Here is a 20,205-nt window from a genome sequence, read left to right as displayed (position 1 = left end):
TTCCTTGATATCTTGACACCACCAGCTCTAATTCCCGTGAGAATATGCCGTTACAACAAAGTCTAATACGCTCTCGATGTCTTGCAGATGTCTTGATTTGGCCCAAGATGCTCTAAATGGAATTTTTTTCGTTTCTCGGTTTTTTCCCAAGCGATGGCCTTATTTGAAGCTATACAAGGAACAATGGCCCCATATTGCCAAACAGGCTGTTTATATTTATATACTCTGACTGTAGTCAATTATACACTTATATAGAGTCAATGGTGCCATGTTTCCCCCCAGGCTCTGTCTTTCTTAGCCGGGTTCTTTATGCTTAACTTTGAGATCATAATTTTATTTTTAAAATTTTTAATTATTCTAGAGAAACATATACATTATTTGTTTTAGTTTATCATGCTGTAGTATCTACCAGTTGTTCTTCTACATCACATACGTTCATTATACTTTCTTTTAGAATTGCAGTGGTACCTCTTGCGAATTTGTATGACTTTTGTTTAGCTTCTCTGACGTTAGGAGTTCTGTAGTTTCTTAGGTACTCAGCGTCCTTGCCTAGTTCCATGACACAGACATCTACGTTGGAACCGGAACCCAGGTCGTTCCATATACCGGCCTCGATAGCGTCTGCTGCCAAGGTGATGGCCTCTTCTTTCGACATGTCTGGTCTCCAGTGGGATTCTAGGACAGCCATGGCGGCGAGAGAACCGGACCCAAGAGACTGGTAGTATCCCACGTCGGTAGACCCGTGTGCATGTATAGAGAACAGGTGTGCCCCCGTTGGGTCCACACCCGCCACGATCAAGTACGCACCGATGTGGCCCTGGTATTTAAACAAGTGCTGTTTCAACATCTGCAGCGCAGAGACCACACGGGGCTTCCTGTTGGCATACAGCGAGTGTAATTCGATGTTAGAGCCTACTAGCTGCGTCACAGCCTCGGTATCGGCGGCTGTACCGGCACCAGCACACCAGATCTGGGGGGAAATCCTGTGCAGCTTCGCACAGTTCTTGTCCGCCACAATTGGACCCTGAGTAGACCTCGTATCCGCCGCAATCACAACACCATCCTTATATTTAAGCCCAACAATGGTAGTACCAGTAGAGGTAGCCTTAGCCGCCGCCCCGTGCGACTTCGTAATCTCCAGGTTCCTCTGGTAATTTTCAAACGAAAGACCAGCCATTTTATCAGATATGTGTATAGTTTATATTTTCTTTCGGTAAACTCTTGTCTCTGCCCAAAGTACTAATTCCTGATTGATCTTTGTAGGCCGTTTACACAAAGTAATACTGTCTCTATACATATCAACCTTGCCACCCTTTAAATAAAACCAACAACTTAATAAAGTGCTTTGAGCTCCCGCGAGCAATCCTCATCAAAAAAATTAAATCTGTTTACCCGGATATATAAATATAACTGCATACGTATTATAAGAGTGACTGTATGTGCATATAAACGAATACGTATGATACTACTTTAGTACACGTTACTTTACATAATTATAAACGATTACAATCACAATACACGAAAACACGCCTCTTCTACGTAAACAATGACAAGTGTTGTTCCAAGAAAAAAAAAAAAAACGGTGAAAAAAAAAATTACAGCGTTAAAGGCAGAACAGTGTGGTATATTGAATATAAACAGAGAGGGAGGCAAGTCTTTAGTTATATTTAAGGTTATAGCAGCTACTTAGCAATATCGAATCCTTGGTATTTGACTTAATTTGCTCTTAGGGTATCCTTCTTCTTTTATTTCTGAACAAGCCGAGTTATAAATAAGAAGAGAGATAGAAAGAGAGAAAGAGATAGAAAGTAAAAGTTTTAGGAAAAAAAAAATATGTCTGCTGATAACGAGGAATACTATGATGAGGATCCATATGGGTTTGATGATGAGAATGGACCTATTACGGCGGAAGATACGTGGGCTGTTATATCTGCGTTTTTCAGAGAGAAAGGTCTGGTGTCACAGCAATTAGATTCGTTCAACCAGTTTGTTGATTATACGTTACAAGATATCATATCTGAGGACTCGACGTTGATTTTGGAGCAGTTGGCTCAGCATACCACCGAGCAGGACAACATCAGTAGGAAGTATGAGATTAGTTTTGGTAAGATATACGTGACGAAGCCCATGGTGAATGAGTCCGATGGTGTGACGCATGCGCTGTATCCGCAGGAGGCACGTTTGCGTAATTTGACTTATTCTTCGGGGTTGTTTGTGGATGTAACGAAGAGAACGTATGAGGCTGTGGATGTGCCAGGGAGAGACTTGAAGTACGAGTTGATTGCAGAAGAATCCGAGGAAGATAGCGAAAGTGGGAAAGTGTTTATCGGCCGTATGCCAATTATGCTGAGATCTAAGAACTGTTACCTGAGTGACGCTACCGAGTCAGACCTCTATAAATTGAAGGAGTGTCCATTCGATATGGGTGGGTACTTCATCATTAACGGTTCTGAGAAAGTTTTGATTGCCCAGGAACGTTCTGCAGGTAACATCGTGCAAGTGTTTAAGAAGGCTGCTCCTTCTCCTATCTCTCACGTGGCTGAAATCAGATCTGCTTTAGAGAAGGGTTCTAGATTTATCAGTCAGCTTCAAGTTAAACTATACGGTCGTGAAGGTACCTCCGCACGTACCATTAAGGCTACATTACCATACATTAAGCAGGATATCCCTATCGTGATTATCTTCAGAGCGCTAGGTATCATTCCAGATGGTGAAATCTTAGAACATATCTGTTACGATGTTAACGATTGGCAAATGCTAGAAATGTTGAAACCTTGTGTTGAAGATGGTTTCGTTATCCAGGATCGTGAAACAGCCCTAGATTTCATTGGTCGTCGTGGTACTGCTTTAGGTATCAAGAAAGAAAAGAGAATTCAATACGCCAAGGATATTCTGCAAAAGGAATTCTTACCACATATCACACAACTAGAAGGTTTCGAGAGTAGGAAAGCTTTCTTCTTAGGTTACATGATCAATAGATTACTGCTTTGTGCTCTAGATCGTAAGGACCAAGATGATCGTGATCATTTCGGTAAAAAGAGATTGGACTTGGCTGGTCCTCTATTAGCACAATTGTTCAAGACGTTGTTCAGGAAACTAACCAAGGATATCTTCCGTTACATGCAAAGAACAGTCGAAGAAGCCAATGATTTCAACATGAAATTGGCCATTAACGCAAAGACTATTACATCTGGTTTGAAGTATGCCTTAGCAACAGGTAACTGGGGTGAACAAAAGAAGGCTATGTCTTCAAGAGCTGGTGTCTCTCAAGTGCTGAATCGTTATACTTACTCTTCCACGCTTTCACATTTAAGAAGAACAAATACACCTATTGGTCGTGATGGTAAATTGGCCAAGCCCCGTCAATTACACAATACACATTGGGGTCTAGTGTGTCCCGCAGAAACACCAGAAGGTCAAGCTTGTGGTTTAGTTAAGAATTTATCACTGATGTCATGTATTTCCGTTGGTGCTGACCCAATGCCAATTATCACTTTCTTAAGCGAATGGGGTATGGAACCTCTAGAGGATTACGTCCCTCACCAATCTCCGGATGCTACTAGAGTTTTCGTTAACGGTGTGTGGCACGGTGTCCACAGAAACCCAGCTAGACTAATGGAAACCCTAAGAACTTTGAGAAGAAAAGGTGATATTAACCCAGAGGTTTCTATGATCAGAGATATCCGTGAACAAGAATTGAAGATCTTTACTGACGCCGGTAGAGTCTACAGACCTCTATTTATTGTCGAGGATGACGAAGAACTAGGAAGAAAAGAATTAAAGGTAAGAAAGAGTCATGTGGCTAAATTGATGGCAACTGAATACCAGGATATTGAAGGTGGTTTCGAAGATGATGAAGAATACACATGGTCGTCTCTGCTCAATGAAGGTTTAGTAGAGTACATCGATGCAGAAGAAGAGGAATCTATTTTAATCGCCATGCAACCGGAAGATCTTGAACCAGCAGGAGAACCTGACGTGCCTCAAGAGAACATAGACCTTGCTAAACGTATTAGGGTAACGCACCATGCAACAACCTTCACTCATTGTGAAATCCATCCATCTATGATTTTAGGTGTTGCTGCTTCTATTATTCCATTCCCAGATCATAACCAATCTCCTCGTAACACATACCAATCTGCGATGGGTAAGCAAGCTATGGGTGTGTTCTTAACCAACTATAACTTCCGTATGGATACAATGGCTAATATTCTTTACTATCCTCAAAAGCCATTAGGTACTACTCGTGCTATGGAATACCTAAAGTTTAGAGAATTACCAGCTGGCCAGAATGCTATTGTGGCCATTGCATGTTATTCTGGTTATAACCAAGAAGATTCCATGATTATGAACCAATCTTCTATCGATCGTGGTCTGTTTAGATCCTTGTTTTTCAGATCTTATATGGACCAAGAAAAGAAATATGGTATGTCTATCACAGAAACTTTTGAGAAACCTCAACGTACAAATACCCTAAGAATGAAACACGGTACATATGATAAACTAGATGACGATGGTTTGATTGCTCCTGGTGTCAGAGTTTCTGGTGAAGATATCATTATCGGTAAAACTACTCCAATTGCCCCTGATGAGGAAGAATTAGGTCAAAGAACCGCTTACCATTCTAAGCGTGATGCTTCCACACCATTAAGAAGTACTGAAAATGGTATTGTCGACCAAGTTTTAATTACCACCAACCAAGATGGTCTAAAGTTTGTTAAGGTCCGTGTTAGAACTACTAAGGTCCCACAAATTGGTGATAAATTTGCCTCTCGTCACGGTCAAAAAGGTACAATTGGTATTACATATCGTAGGGAAGATATGCCTTTCACCGCCGAAGGTATTGTTCCTGATTTGATTATCAATCCCCACGCTATTCCTTCTCGTATGACAGTCGCGCATTTGATTGAGTGTTTGTTGAGTAAGGTTGCTGCACTTTCAGGTAACGAAGGTGATGCTTCCCCATTCACTGATATTACTGTCGAGGGTATCTCAAAACTTCTAAGGGAACACGGGTACCAATCTCGTGGTTTTGAACTGATGTATAACGGTCACACAGGTAAAAAGCTAATGGCTCAAATCTTTTTTGGTCCAACATATTACCAACGTTTGAGACATATGGTCGATGACAAGATTCACGCAAGAGCTCGTGGTCCAATGCAAGTGCTAACAAGACAACCAGTGGAAGGTAGATCTAGAGATGGTGGTTTAAGATTCGGTGAAATGGAACGTGATTGTATGATTGCTCATGGTGCTGCTTCTTTCCTGAAGGAAAGATTAATGGAAGCCTCAGATGCCTTCAGAGTACATATCTGTGGTATCTGTGGTCTAATGTCTGTTATCGCTAAGCTGAATCACAACCAATTCGAATGTAAGGGTTGTGATAACAAAATAGATATTTACCAAATTCATATTCCTTATGCTGCTAAGCTATTATTCCAAGAATTAATGGCTATGAACATTACTCCACGTCTGTACACAGATCGTTCAAGAGACTTCTAATAATGTCTTTAAAAAGGAAAGCAATATACAACATTACAAAAACCATTTTTCTACTACTAACATGCGTTAATTTGATTAATACCCAGGTGGTATTATAAAAAACTATAGACTTTTTGTTGATTGGCTAGTATAATAACTCGCATATAAATTACATTTTACAGTGTTCTTACCAGCTAAATGAATATACAATTTCCACAGCCAATTGAATATCCTCTTGTATATGCCATAATACTTTTCATCGATGTGGACTTGATAATAAGATTTTAGTTTGGCAATATTATGGGTATTAGATAGAATAAAAATAAAATTTATCAAAGACAAAAAAAAAATAATAAAAAAAAAAGAAAAAAAAATAAACGAAACTGTCATTATACAATTGTGTTTGCTAGTATTTAGAAAGCAATTGTTCAATTATCAATCGGTGTCATACTACAAACGTATTTACTGGTATGATCCCAACTGAACTCCAAGCAAATCTTTTTTTTGAAATCTTGGTACAATACCTTATTTCCCTTTTTACCTTTTTAATAAATTTATTCTGTATTATAATGATGAAAATAAAAATAAATATATGAACTAAACGTTTTAAAATCTTTTCTTGTTGCTATATATGCGTCTCTTCCTAGTGGATAAGAGAATAGCTACTATAAAGTGCTAAAATAGAGATGTATTATTTTGTTATTTTTTTTTTTATATACAGGTGGAACACCTCATTCTAACATAGATATATTTTGTCATTTATGTAAGTTGGTGAGATGTCGTAACATTTTTGGAATGAGAATATTGTATCAATATAAGGATCTTTTACTTTGGTATGAGAAGAAGTGAGAATCATAAAACCATCATTTCATGATTCCTGTGAAACAGCTGTTCTTAACTTGTGCTTTTCCAGTTTTTTCAAAATTACCGGTTGCTTTAAGGCATAGGCAGTAATATTATCACCATATGGATGTTCAGAACCATCAAAGACTTTTAACCTGTCGAGCCTTACCTTCCTTAGCCTATTCCTTGGCAACATACCCTTTACTGCTCTCTTTAAAACCTCTCCATAGCCTTTATTATCCACTAAACTCTCCATCGTGGTCAATTTCAAATTACCTGGCTTGGTAGAGTGCGACCAATACGTCTTCTGTTCAAACTTCTTACCAGTAACACGCAATTTCTGACAATTGGTAACCACAACATAGTCTCCGCAATCCTGCGATGGATGATAAACAGGCTTGTGCTTTCCTATCAACGTAACCGCTATAGATGATGCTAGTCTACCCAAAGTACGCTTATCCTTTGCCAAATCAACATGGTGCCACAGACGAGCAAATGCCAAACCGGTATGTCCAACTTTCTGAGACATTCTTGAATCCGATACAAATAAGAAGAAAAAACACAACACTACCAAACAAAAGAGACAAAAACAATGATATTCACCTTTTCTAACTCCAACGATACCCGTCCTTTTGATATAATCTCGTTGCAGACTTGCCAACTGATGCCCAGATTTGATTTGATTGCATAGCTAGTCTGTGGTCCTTCTCTCTTTATAAAAACGGCTTTGGGCTTTAAGACTATACCCTGAAAATATCGTGTAATACGTTATATTAGCGTGACCATAATAAGATCATGTGACGTTGATAATGTGACGTTGATCATGTGATCGATGATATACTTAATAAATGTATCTAAACCTCTTTAAAAGTTGAATGTACTGTCAAGAGCAAGCACAAGATTAGTATTGCAAAATATTAAGGGGCAAGTTAGTTTCTCTCTTCCCTACTGAGCCAATTGACATTATGGCCTCGAAAATTGTATGGTGTTGCTGTGTAATTGGGTTTCTAGCTGCTATACAGCCCTCATACATACATCCCGATGAGCATTTCCAGACATTGGAGGTGTTAATGCAAGAGTATTACGGTATACGAGGGGTTAGAGCATGGGAATTTAGTACTGATTCCCCGGCTAGGAGTTTGGCTGTGCTTTTCTTGTACTACGGTCCTCTGTTCAGGTTTATAACAGATGTGCTGCGACTGTCTGATCCTATACATATACTACGCGCTGTACGGATATACAACACTGTCTTATTTCTCCTGGCAATCAATTATACTCTGTTGAGGTTAGTTAAAAAATCTAGGAAAGATGTGTTTCTGCTGGTAGTGTCCTCATATATAACGTGGACATATCAAAGTCACAGCTTCACGAATTCTATGGAGACTATTTTATTATTAGTGGTACTGACAATATTTAATGACATAAATAATGGACAAAATGGTCTTTTACAGATACTGACATGCGGGATCCTGATTGCCATAGGGACTTTTACGAGGATTACATTTCCAACGTTTCTGATCTTGCCTGGGATTAAGTTATTTGGGACCTTAAATCCACAAAGGATAAAGGTCTTGCTAGTTCTACTTTTAGCTTTTTTGCCAGCATGTTTACTGCTAATCAAAGCTGATACAAAATACTTTAATTCGGGCGACTATGTTATTGCGCCTTTGAATAATCTGAAATACAATTTGGACTCATCTCATCTCGAGGAACATGGTTTACATCCAAGATATACCCATTTATTAGTTAATATCCCAGCAATGATAGGTCCTGGTGTACTTTCACTACTTAATCATAAACAACCATGGTTAGCTATTCCAAACTTGTCCATAATCTCAGGTCTTCTCTTTCTTTCAATCATGCCTCACCAGGAGCTTAGATTTCTGATCCCAATTTTACCTTTATTGCTAATAAACTTCAATTTCTCAAGTGTTAAGTTCATAAGAGCTTCTAAGCTTTTAAGTTTGTGGTTTCTATTTAATGCTGTAATGCTACTAGTCATGGGCGTTGTTCATCAAGGTGGAATTATTCCTGTATTAGCTAAGATCAACAAGGATGAATCTGATCTGCACGTAGATATATGGTGGAAGACTTACTCTCCACCTACATGGATGTACATGAATAAAAACTTGACTGTATCGACCACAAATATAGTAGATGATATCGAGTATATTAATAACATCGATTGCAGCATAGCTAATGATCATGTTGTTGATCTTAAAGGTTGCGACATGTGCCTGCTAAAGGAAACGTTGCAAGGGTTTCAACAAAATAACGTCAAGGAAATACGTCTCATATACCCGCTCACAATGATAAATAACGATAAATTTTCAAAATTTATACAGGGTATTAGTGAAGAATATAGGGTATCATATATTTACCAAGGTGGATACCATCTGGACCTAGATCACCTTGACATATTTGGCCAAAAGATATTAGGAATAGGCGCAATAAGAATATCCTTTTCATAGTGAATGATGTTACTTCTTTTAATTTATATATGTATTATAATATAGAATTAGAATGATTAAAAATAAATTTATTATAATATAATTCGATATATTTTATAACTATCGGAATGCAAATAGAAGAGTAGGTCGGTATAAAACACAAAAGAAATAAATTACTAAAACCATCCTGGGCGACTGTTTCAACCTATTTATAAAAGTCAAACTTGTCAACATCACTGTCGGTTTTGACTTGTGCAGCATATGCTTCCTCAAGATCGCTTTGTAAAATAACATATCTATTCTTTCTGACAGCACGCAGACCAGCTTCTTGCATAATTGCTGCAATAACAGCACCAGATATAGCATCATTACGGATAATCAACGAGTCCAGATCAGCTTCAGGAGCAAGAGACATTTTACTAGCGATTGTACCAAAAATTAAACGACGTTCTCTTCTGTCACGCAATGATGGGAACTCAATCTTTCTATCCAATCTTCCTGGTCTTAGTAAAGCTGGATCCAATGTGTCCGCTCTGTTCGTAGCCATGATGACCTTAACATTAGTCGATTGGTCGAAACCATCCATTTGTGTCAATAATTCGATAAGGATACGCTGCACTTCACGATCGGAACCTGTCTGCGCATCAAAACGTTTGGTAGCTATAGAATCAACTTCGTCAATGAAAACAATAGATGGGGAATTCTCTCTAGCTAGTCTGAAAACATCACGGACCATTCTAGGACCTTCACCAAGATACTTTTGCACAAATTCTGAACCGTTAACTCTTATGAAAGCTGCCTTAGTGCTATTGGCAACAGCTTTAACCAACATGGTCTTACCTGTACCTGGTGGCCCGTAAAGTAGGACACCTCTTGGTGGATCAATACCAATCTGTTCGTATAAGTCTGCTTGCACAAGTGGCAATTCGACAGCTTCCCTAATTTCCTGCTTTTGCATGTCCAGACCACCGACGTCCGCATAAGTGACATCAGGCTTCTCGTTCTGGCCCATAACTGATATACTAGAGTCGGAATCTGGTGGCAATATATCCACCAAGGCGTTGGAGTGACGATGTAACGCAACAGAAGTAGAGGGCTTCAATTGCTCACGGTCCAAAGTGGACAGTATCCTCACAACATAATTCATACCCGTAGTACTCGACACAATACCAGTGTCCTGATCAATGGCCTCCAAGAACTGGCCTATCACAAGCGGAACTGACTGAATCCTCTTCACCTCCTCCTGCGCCCTGCTCAACTCCAACCTGAGATGTCGTTGCTCATCCTTAATATACTCCTCCTGCAACCCAAGCAGCTCTAGCTCCTTCTCCAGCTTCTTGAGCCTCTGATACACATCATTATTGCCTTGAACACCACTCACAGCCTTGCTACTGCTCAATTGCTCCAGCAAACTGGCATACGACTTTACATTCGTCTGCTCCACTGACGTACTAATGCCAAGTTCCTCCATTTGTTCTCCGATTCTTAGTCCTAGTCTCTTACTGTTTTCGAGCCTAACCGTACTTGCCCCTTCGAGATATCGTTATATTGGTTGATAACTTAAAGGTTCATGAAATATAGCCCTTTGGGCGGTTTTTGGGGGGGCCACTTTCCCACTTCGCTTTGAATTTTCCAGGACCGCCACCGAACGTCCAGAGTGATTTTTATTTTGATCACGTGATTTTTCGATTAGCGATGAGCATCGATGAGCACCGCATCCAATATATTTAGTATTAGTTAGACATGTAATGCTATATTGTTCTATCCCTTCGTGGTTCTAGCTGTTGTCAAGTTTAATGTTAGAGGTGAGTAAGGTGCTCTTTCTTTTCAGGTAAATAAACATGTCGTTTTCAGTTAGTCTTCAAGGGAAGAAGAGCAAGGGTAAGAGTAAGAAGAGTAAGAAACAAGGTAGTAATGCGTTTGGGGAGGTCAATGTTGTGAAGGATACTGTTCAATTGACGCATTACAGTCGAGAAGAAGAGATTGAGCATGAACGACTGTCCAAGAGGAGGAAGATAAGTATCGGAGGAGAGGTAAAACAAGGGGAGGTTAAAAAAGAAGCAGAAGAAAGACAGGATGTGCCGGAACGTGTTACTGAAGCTGAGTATGAGGAGATGCCTGTGGAGGAATTTGGGGCAGCAATGTTGAGAGGTATGGGCTGGAATGAGGACGAAGAAGATAATGAAGAAGATGACAAAAAGAAAAAGTCCAGGAGGAAACTGCCCCATGAAATGTTACATCCAGAAGGGCTGGGACTCGGTGCCAAGAATGATGGGTCAAATGATAAAGAATCGGTGAAAGAACTAATAGAGAACTTCATGCCAATTAAAAGAGTTCCCAAACAGTAGCTGAAATAAAAAAAAATAACAAATAAAAAAAACATAAACGAACTAAAGCAAATGAATATATTCTTAAAGTAAATTAATAAATAATAAATAACTATTTATAGAAGAGCTCAACAACATATTGGTAGCCCCCCTCCCCCTCACATTATACCATAGCACCAAAACCGAATAGTAGTAACTGAGATGCAAATGTGGCACCCCATTGTTTCATCCAGTCGTTCTTGTTTCTATATTCCCAATCTTCTACAACTTTCAACAGATCCATATACATCTCCATGGTGATGGAGTCCCACATCTTAGATAACTTCAGGCTCGATAGGTCTTCAAGACCATCAACATTTTGTACTATACGACACCTTAGTACGAGCTCATTATCATCCTGTGCTGAGATGTTGTGGAACTTGATTATCTCCTGATTCAGTTGTAAAGGAAGAGTCTTGTCACGGTCGTCGCCACTCGTATGCCAATATGGTTTCGATGACATTACAGTGGTGTTTGGGTATGATTTCTTTCTTCTGATGGAGATATTAGATAGCCCCCAATTACCTTCTGAACCATCACCTCCATCACTATATGCCTGTTGGTCTTCTATAGAGTTCAAGAAGTGTATAAAGCCTGCACGGGAATTGATATATGCAATAACTGGTCTCAGTTCGTTTAAGGTCACAATAGGTTCTCCCGAGGAGAGTTTTGGCTCCTCGCTAGGGAACCTGGTCTTGAGATCCTTGAATTTAAATTTCACATCTATAACCACATATTTGTTTTCGTTGCTATTACGTTGTCCGTCGTCAGCTACGGAACTATTTACAGATGTACCGTCTTCATTAAGTTTTCTGGCTGACTTTCTAAAAATATTCATTAGGGAGTTTTCGTCATCATTATCGTTGACCTCTGGTATCATGATATCGGCTGAGATCTCAATAATTCCATCTTCGATCCAGTTGAAAGCACCGGTGTGGTTCAGATTCAGTTCGTTTATATTGATAGCGTTCAGCCTCAAATTGGTGAACCTTTCACTTGCCTCGTTGGAGTTATTCGTCTGTGATCCATTCTCTAGGAAGAACGCTGGCAAAAGCTTGTTTTGTCTCTTGTGTATATTGAATAATGAGTCATTCACAGCCCCTACCAGGACATCTGCGCTGAAAATATCTGTCAACAAGTGGTCGAAGCGTAGTCTTGGTATCTCTAAGTTATATATACTCATCTTGAGAGATTTACCTTTAGCCTTGTCATGTACCACAGTGCTGGAGTCGTTAATTGTGAAATTTGTGAGCTCATAGGTCGGGTTCGACTCCGTAACCCAGTTGATTAGGGATTCCACGTTACTCTCCTTCTTGTCATTTATCGAAATATCACCGGATATGCCAAAAATAGATATATCGTTTACCAGACCCTTACCAGAGAGCCACTTCATAACCGAAAGCGAGACCTCAACCCTGTGTAGTTGCAGGTCCAACGTAACACCTTGTGTATCGTCCTTGTCGTTGGATTTCATCCGTACGTTATTGAACCGTATCAGCTTCTTACCCCACTCAGGCACAGTGGCGTCCCTAAAGGTAACATCTATACCACGTATATACTTGTTGTGGTTCAAAATGTTGCCCAGAGTCTCACCGACCATCTCCTTGGCAAATACGGTGTTGAACGCCATGATCAACAAAGACAGAAACGTCGTCGTGCCAACCACAACCCACAAGATCTGCGACAGCACCAGCCATGAGAACAACGTGTACAGCTCGTCCCGCGAGAATGGTCTATTACCACGTATCAGCACCCACTTCGTCTTCACCTTAAATCGCTCCAGAAAGTTATCCGCATCTCGCAAAAGCATCTGCCGCGTCTGCCGCTCCTGGTTCTTCGCCAGCAATATACTCCGCACCCGCAAAACATCACTATTGTTCTCTAACTTACCACTCCGAGGCCTCACCACCTCCCTCCTGGGCTCACTCATATACCTCACCCACATCCCAGCTCTCAGGGCCTGCAGCTGCAACCCGGGCCTTCGCACCCTCAAACCGCGCACCAAGTGTGATAGCATTACTTTTCCGTTTAGTCGTAGAGCTTCTCTATCTACTTATCAACAATACAGGCCTTTCTTGATCCCCTCGATTATCAAATACCTGTGAACCTCCCTTGCTTGCTACTTTCCGTTTTGACCATAATAATTTTTTTTTTCAGTTTAATTAAAGATCATTTGACGTCTTCACACAGAAACACCCGCAGAGAGCATGCGATGAGCTCATCGCAAAAAAATTTTCAGCAAAATTTTTATTTTTTTTTATTTTATTTCCAATTAGTAGTTCTATTGGGTTTGTTTTTATTGAGAGCAATATTGGTTATATTTCGATACTTGTTTGTTGTTTTCAGCATAAGCATAGAACTGTAAAAAGTAGTGTGAATGATGGTTGCTCCTACTGCGAAAGAGATAGTTGAACAGAAAGAGTCGATGGAGGCTCACTCTAGGATTATTGGTGGTAAGCCTGTTGAGATGGATGATGATGATGATGAGGTTTTGATGGCTGTTGATGAGGATGCTAAGGGAGAGGAAAGTGAGGGAGGTGATGATAAAGTTAAGAAGACGAAGACGTCGAAGGGTGTAGTTCTTGATGAGAGTGGTAAGCCACGTTTTGGAGCAGCAAGTGTTGCAGAAGGGAGAGTAGTCAAATTGGAGTCACGTAAAGTGCCTGTGCCGCCACACCGTATGACACCGTTGAGAAACAGTTGGAATAAGATATATCCTCCGCTGGTAGACCATTTGAAGTTGCAGGTGCGGATGAACTTGAAGACCAGAAGTGTAGAGTTGAGGACACACCCAAAACACACCACGGACCCTGGTGCCTTGCAGAAAGGTGCTGATTTCATCAAGGCCTTCACGCTGGGGTTTGATCTGGACGACTCTATCGCTCTGTTGAGGTTGGACGACCTGTACATTGAGACATTCGAAGTTAAGGACGTGAAGACATTGACCGGGGACCATTTGTCCAGAGCCATCGGGCGTATCGCCGGTAAAGACGGTAAGACTAAGTTCGCCATCGAGAACGCTACCAGAACCAGAATCGTGCTCGCAGACTCGAAGATCCACATCCTGGGTGGTTTCACACACATTAGAATGGCAAGAGAGGCTGTCGTCAGTCTGATCCTGGGTTCTCCTCCAGGTAAGGTCTACGGTAACCTAAGAACCGTAGCTTCTAGATTAAAGGAACGTTACTAAGATGTTTGTTCATGCCCATCTCACCAAGAAAAACAACAAAATTATTTGTTTTTTTTTTTTTCATTTTTCATAGCATTATAAAGAAAGCTTACATACAAAAGGTTTATTATTCTCTATTTTTTTTTAATTGTTTCTCTGTACACTAGAAAATAAATTCTCTAATCGATTATTTAAATGATTTTAAATATGATTTTATATATTTATCGATTAGCATATTATTATTACTTGTTAATCATATTTGAAATTAGCTGTGGTGGTCTAAAAACCCAATTTTAAGCTCATCGCTCGCATATACCGAAAATACACTATAATATATGAAAAAAAAAAAGCTGTGAAAGGTAATATATTTATCAATATCGTGATATCGAGTCTATTGATAACTCAGAAGCTGATAAATTAAGCAATTACGTTGATCTAGACGTTGATTCATGTTTTAGCCCAAAAAAACAACAAAAAAATACACCAAGCAGAACAAGCAATATTAATGAAAAAACAGGTTTCTCTCTCTGAGGTTCTGACTGGTAAACCTGTGGTCTCCAAGAGCCGATCTAAAGCCCAGAGGGCGAAGAGCACTACTAAAGTCGATGACGGTAAGAAAAGTGTTGATAATGAAGAGGTTCAGGTGTTTAGGTCGCGACAGATTGAACCAATTGGAGGCGAACGCGTGGAGCCCGTGTCATTGAAGAGTTTCCTGATGTCGAAACCGAAGCAGTCCCCAAAGACCCCTATGGTTATATCACTGGATGATGATCTTGAAGTTGGTGACGCTATAGTGGTTGATGACGGGCCTATTACCATGAACAGCAAGATGATGGAGCCGGACAATTTCAAAAAGACAAATTTGAAGGACTTGTTTGGTAATTTCGAGAAGAAACCGGGCAGAAAGAGTAACGGCCAGGTAGATGATGATGCCGACATAGATAGAAAACCATATGATGGGTACGGTAGTGTCCAGAGGTTCAGTGCCGTCTCGAAACTTAAAGAACTTCGAACAGAGTTATTCCCGAAATTACAATTGATTTACGATAAAAGTGATCTGGTTACTCCGAAGCTGCCGAAACCTCCTTTCAGTTTAACACTTGGTCAGAAAACCCACTGTTCCGGCACTATAACTTTTGGTAATGATGAATACTTGACTATCAATGGTGTTGATAGAGAATTGGATCGATATGTGCCAGAGTTAGTTACCGAGGTTGAGAATGTCGTCGATCTCGACATGGGTAGTGAGGAAATACCGAGACATGTATCTCTGTTGACAGACTTATTGAGCCCTACCACTCCACGTGAGGTACTCTTGGAACCCAGCCTCAAGGAAGATGTGTTCAAATGGATTAACGATGCATTCCACAAACTGAAAAGACCTACCACGCGTAAGAAACTGATGAAACAGACGAAACGAGATAAGATGCGTAATGAGCTCGAAGAATTTATCGTTCCTGACAGTATGATTTTCGGTGGTGACGATGACGACTTGGTCAATGACGATCGGAGGCCAGATGATTTTGCCGGAGAGATAGAGTTTGTTCCGTTGATGATCCTCCATGGCGAAGGGATAGGGAAGAACACGTTGATTAGGACAATTTCCAATACACTGAACTGTCAAATATATGAGATAAATTCAAGTAGTAATAGAGGTAAAAAAGAAATTCTAGATGTCTTGCTTGAATTCTCCACAACACACTACGTAAAGGGTGCAAAGGATGGTATCATCCTTATCGATGATGTTGACGTTGTATTCCACGAGCACGATAAATTTCTATGGCAGGCCCTAGAAAGAGTGTTGCTAGTGTCTAGACGGCCTGTGATTCTAACATGTCGAGATATAAACTACATACCAACCTACTTGATTGACGTAGCGGAGGAGGAGCAATCGATATACGCAGCAAGAAAAGTTTCGAAGGCTACAGTAAGAACCCTGTTAACTAGACACCTGCAGACTCTAAACCTTAACCTTTCTGATGCTCAACTTGATAACTTGATGAACATTCACGGCGCCGATATTAGAGGATGTTTGATGGATTTACAACTATATGACCATGGAATAAAAGACATCGCGACACCCTCAATAGATTGTTCTCCGACGTTTGAAGGCATGGCCCAACAGTTTGAACTAGAATCATTTGCAGATGTGCTTTCAAACACAAATAGTCGTAACTCCAGTTTCAAAGAAGATATTGATACTACTCTAATGTCGAGACAAGCGATGGAATACGTGAAAAAACAGACTGATGACCAGCTGAAACTGCAGCATGACTATATGGTTGATTATCAGCTACATCTGTTGGATCTGTTGTATAATCCACTTCAACCATTCGAATTGGATATTGGACAACAATTAATGAGCGGAACGAGTGGTTCAAGGAATATCAAGAAAAGGCTAAAAAAGTCAAAGAAGAACCGAATAGATAAAGTAGTAGATGTGTCAGCATCCTACTTGAGTAGTCGTGTAGACCCCAGGCAGAGTAACGGAAATGAGCGTTCTTCAAGAAACTCGAGGAGACGTATCCGTGAAGTCTTAGAACGCCTAGACTCTAACTACGAATCATACACAGAAAGTGAACAAGAAATAAAAATGGATTTAGACCTGCACAAGTACTCTACCTTGGCTCAAGAGATAAACCCATATATCTTAGAGATTGCCAAATGCGATAACGAGGTCAAAGTTTACAATAGACAACTATTTGAGACAGAAACTGTAGGTCTCTCCAAGGATCAAATGAACGCAGTCGTATATAGACTAACTGATGAGGGTTTACTTAAACCCATCTTCTTCAAATCAAATCCAAAAGACGTGCTGGACTGCTGGAGATGAAAAAGTGTGATTTATAGACGTGTATTTTGTAGTTATATACCTGTATCGAAAATAGACATGCATATAGTAATGAATAATCTGCATTTTACTTCTACCTAAGCAAAGACTTTATATTGACAAGACAAGTTGTTTTTGATATATAAAAAGCTATTTTGTTTAAGTTGCCAAAAGGTTTCCTGGTAATCTATTGATCGCTGTGTGCCTTTAAGCGGATCATCGGGCATCTGAAAAATTATAATGCCTACCAAAGAGCTATATAACAATGATGCGAGACATGTAATCTATTAGCAGATTTTAAGAGGTTAACTACTCAATTCGACTTGATTGTACTTAATACCCATTCTATTGATGTCGGAAGTGTGCATAGAGAACCCAGATTTTATGGAGCTGGAGCCCATATCGAGCGAGAAATACAAGCATGTCATCGATATTCAGAAATTGTTAACACCTCCAAGGTCTGAAAGGTCTGCTCTGCTTATCTTAAATCAGCGTATAACTATGGTTGATCTCTTCTTGAAGCTGTGGGAAATATATGACGTTAAAGTGTGTGCTGACGGTGCCGCAAATTACCTGTACAGATTATGTGAAGAGAATGGCTTACGGCATGAGGATTATATGCCTCATTACATTGTAGGAGACCTGGATTCAATCTTACCCGAGGTGGAGTCGTTTTATAAAGATGCAGGTGTCTATGTTGTCAAGCAAACTACTCAGTACTCTACTGACTTTATGAAGAGTATCAACCTCATAACGTGCCATTTCTACGCAAGCAATTTTGTACAGAACCTAGAAGCTAATAAGAATGAGGTGAACTTTGGAGTGAGTCTTGAGAGAGGTATACATGAGATCTATGATACTATAAAGGACAAATCTATACTAAAACAGCTAAATGTCTTGGCTACAGGCGGGATTGATGGCCGTTTCGACCAAACTATAAACTCGATAGCGCAGCTCTATACCCTGCCCAAGACTGATCCATACATAAGACTGAGCTATTTAACCACAACAGACCTCATCTTCTTAGTGCCAGCTGGAGGGACGTTAATAGAGTTTGATAGAGATTTTAGACAGAACTGCATTGGAAATTGTGGGTTATTACCTATTGGATTGCCAACAATGGTGAAAGAAACTATCGGACTCAAATGGGATATAGCCAATTGGCCTACTAGTGTAACCACAGGGAGAGTGAGCAGTAATAATAGGTTTGTAGGTGACTCAAATTGCTATATCAATGTTGAAGAGTGCATAGTCCTTAATGTAGAAATCAAAAAGGAAGCATTGGCCAAGTACCTGTGATTCATTTAATGTATTACCTGGTATTAATAGATTGATATATATATCGCTAATATTTCTCTGTATAAATTATTAATATTACGTTTTCAATATTTAAATTTTCATTTGTATAAGATATTTACATACATATATACAATTTAAAGACATTGTTCTGGTCAACTCTAAAGATATATATATATAATTCTTTGTAGAGGTTGATTTTTTAATTTTTTTTTTATTTTTTATTGCAACAGAATATATGAAGATTTTGTATAAGAATATCTTGTGGTTGTTGTTGGGTGTTAGGTTTAACTTTTTCTTTTCAGTTCTGGAATATATTACTTTTGATTCTTGATTTTTCTCTTGTGGAAAACAACTTGTATCAATACTACTTACAATTTTGCGAATTGCTTTAGCAAGGCTTCACCTAGGAAACCAGGAGATTCAACAACCTCTACACCGACATTTCTCAAAGCTTCTTTCTTTGATTCGGCATCGGTACCTGAACCTTCAACAATGGCACCACTGTGTCCCATACGGACACCCTTCATTTGACCAGCGACTTTACCAGCGATGAATGAAGCGACAGGCTTTGGCTTGTCTCTCTTTTGGAAGTTGAATTCTTGTAGGAACTCAGCAGCTTCGATTTCTGGCTTACCACCGATTTCACCGAGCATGATAATACCCTCTGTGGCGTCATCCTCTAGGAACAACTTTAGGACGTCTATAAAATCAGTTCCTGGGAACGCATCACCACCAATACCAACGACAAGGGATTGACCTAGGCCAGTCAAAGTTGTCTGTTGAACGGCCTCATAGGTTAGCGTACCGGAACGCGAAACAATACCAATCTTACCTGGCTTGAAGATCTTTGGTGGTTGGATACCGATTCTCACATTGTTATGTGGGTTGATCACACCAGGACAGTTGGGTCCTACCAATCTGGTCTTATCCTGGCTCTTCAACATTTCAGAGATGTATAACATGTCGTGCTGTGGAATACCCTCAGTAATACACACAGCCAATGGAATCTCAGCCTCAATAGCCTCTTTGATGGCATTGGCAGCCAATGGAGGTGGGATGAAGATACCAGTGGCAGTAGCACCGGTCTCCTTGACGGCCTCTGCCACCGTTGCGAACACGGGCTTTCCTAGATGCAATTGACCGGCCTTCTTAGGGTTCGTACCACCGACAACATTGGTACCGTACTTCTGCGAGATCTCAGCATGGAAAGTACCCTGCTTACCAGTGAAACCCTGGAAAATAACCTTCGTGTCCTTAGGCAACAACAGATTCTTTATAGTCTTATCATAAACACTAGCCTTCCTAGAAAATCCACGTGTAAACCTCAACATGTTGTTCTGTTCTATTAAGAGTTAAAAAAATAAATAAAGTGATTAGATTATAGCAATATTGCTTATTGCACTTTGTCAGTCAATGACTTCAATCTCTGTCTCTCTCTCTCTCTTTTTACTTATTGTCTTTATATAGTCGCCCTTTCCCTTTTTCGTCTTTCAAAAATAAAAAAAAAAAGAAGAAACACCAACGAAACCCCCCTTCGTCCCTCTACTTGGGCCTCTGTGCGTCACTTTCTAAGTCCGGCTCTACAATAAATCTCACCAAGAATAAAACCAGATATTCGAGATAAATCAGCCATAACCCTAGAAACCAGCGCACAAATATGCTTGTTATTTTTGTGAAATTTCTCCAACTGAAAAAAGCACGGGCCCCCCCCCAGAACTCTTCGGAAGAGTAAAAAAAAGCCGTATCTACGAATGAGAGCGGGGTAAC

The 20,205-nt window shown here is 40.0% G+C and overlaps 11 protein-coding genes across 11 annotated transcripts; 6 read left to right on the top strand and 5 right to left on the bottom strand.

The window, feature by feature from the left end:
* Positions 1–391: 391 nt before the first annotated feature.
* On the bottom strand, positions 392–1,177 carry PUP1 (proteasome core particle subunit beta 2; the record flags this gene model as incomplete). The annotated part of the gene is made up of 1 exon (XM_071051989.1): positions 392–1,177. The coding sequence occupies one exon, from the start codon at positions 1,175–1,177 to the stop codon at positions 392–394; it is 786 nt and encodes a 261-aa protein (XP_070907379.1).
* A 656-nt stretch (positions 1,178–1,833) lies between these two features.
* On the top strand, positions 1,834–5,502 carry RPB2 (DNA-directed RNA polymerase II core subunit RPB2; the record flags this gene model as incomplete). Its single annotated transcript, XM_071051988.1, has 1 exon — positions 1,834–5,502. The coding sequence occupies one exon, from the start codon at positions 1,834–1,836 to the stop codon at positions 5,500–5,502; it is 3,669 nt and encodes a 1,222-aa protein (XP_070907378.1).
* Positions 5,503–6,349: 847 nt separating this feature from the next.
* On the bottom strand, positions 6,350–6,853 carry MRPL23 (mitochondrial 54S ribosomal protein uL13m; the record flags this gene model as incomplete). The annotated part of the gene is made up of 1 exon (XM_071051987.1): positions 6,350–6,853. The coding sequence occupies one exon, from the start codon at positions 6,851–6,853 to the stop codon at positions 6,350–6,352; it is 504 nt and encodes a 167-aa protein (XP_070907377.1).
* Positions 6,854–7,289: 436 nt separating this feature from the next.
* On the top strand, positions 7,290–8,795 carry SMP3 (glycosylphosphatidylinositol-alpha 1,2 mannosyltransferase; the record flags this gene model as incomplete). The annotated part of the gene is made up of 1 exon (XM_071051986.1): positions 7,290–8,795. One exon carries the CDS (start codon positions 7,290–7,292, stop codon positions 8,793–8,795), a length of 1,506 nt encoding a protein of 501 aa, XP_070907376.1.
* A 184-nt stretch (positions 8,796–8,979) lies between these two features.
* On the bottom strand, positions 8,980–10,245 carry RPT3 (proteasome regulatory particle base subunit RPT3; the record flags this gene model as incomplete). The annotated part of the gene is made up of 1 exon (XM_071051985.1): positions 8,980–10,245. One exon carries the CDS (start codon positions 10,243–10,245, stop codon positions 8,980–8,982), a length of 1,266 nt encoding a protein of 421 aa, XP_070907375.1.
* A 370-nt stretch (positions 10,246–10,615) lies between these two features.
* On the top strand, positions 10,616–11,122 carry SPP2 (spliceosome ATPase-activating subunit SPP2; the record flags this gene model as incomplete). Its single annotated transcript, XM_071051984.1, has 1 exon — positions 10,616–11,122. One exon carries the CDS (start codon positions 10,616–10,618, stop codon positions 11,120–11,122), a length of 507 nt encoding a protein of 168 aa, XP_070907374.1.
* Positions 11,123–11,264: 142 nt separating this feature from the next.
* MDM32 (Mdm32p) lies at positions 11,265–13,157 on the bottom strand (the record flags this gene model as incomplete). Its single annotated transcript, XM_071051983.1, has 1 exon — positions 11,265–13,157. The coding sequence occupies one exon, from the start codon at positions 13,155–13,157 to the stop codon at positions 11,265–11,267; it is 1,893 nt and encodes a 630-aa protein (XP_070907373.1).
* Positions 13,158–13,517: 360 nt separating this feature from the next.
* PNO1 (Pno1p) lies at positions 13,518–14,330 on the top strand (the record flags this gene model as incomplete). Its single annotated transcript, XM_071051982.1, has 1 exon — positions 13,518–14,330. The coding sequence occupies one exon, from the start codon at positions 13,518–13,520 to the stop codon at positions 14,328–14,330; it is 813 nt and encodes a 270-aa protein (XP_070907372.1).
* A 484-nt stretch (positions 14,331–14,814) lies between these two features.
* Positions 14,815–17,142, top strand: ELG1 (Elg1p; the record flags this gene model as incomplete). The annotated part of the gene is made up of 1 exon (XM_071051981.1): positions 14,815–17,142. The coding sequence occupies one exon, from the start codon at positions 14,815–14,817 to the stop codon at positions 17,140–17,142; it is 2,328 nt and encodes a 775-aa protein (XP_070907371.1).
* Positions 17,143–17,490: 348 nt separating this feature from the next.
* THI80 (thiamine diphosphokinase) lies at positions 17,491–18,438 on the top strand (the record flags this gene model as incomplete). Its single annotated transcript, XM_071051980.1, has 1 exon — positions 17,491–18,438. The coding sequence occupies one exon, from the start codon at positions 17,491–17,493 to the stop codon at positions 18,436–18,438; it is 948 nt and encodes a 315-aa protein (XP_070907370.1).
* A 368-nt stretch (positions 18,439–18,806) lies between these two features.
* On the bottom strand, positions 18,807–19,769 carry LSC1 (succinate--CoA ligase (GDP-forming) subunit alpha; the record flags this gene model as incomplete). The annotated part of the gene is made up of 1 exon (XM_071051979.1): positions 18,807–19,769. One exon carries the CDS (start codon positions 19,767–19,769, stop codon positions 18,807–18,809), a length of 963 nt encoding a protein of 320 aa, XP_070907369.1.
* Positions 19,770–20,205: the final 436 nt, after the last annotated feature.

The sequence above is a fragment of the Nakaseomyces bracarensis genome (genome assembly GCF_045282275.1).
Source record: "Nakaseomyces bracarensis strain CBM3 chromosome Unknown Scaff7_0, whole genome shotgun sequence".
Lineage (NCBI taxonomy): Eukaryota > Fungi > Ascomycota > Saccharomycetes > Saccharomycetales > Saccharomycetaceae > Nakaseomyces > Nakaseomyces bracarensis.
Note: the sequence above shows the minus strand (reverse complement) of the source record. Positions and strands in the feature narration are given on the sequence as shown.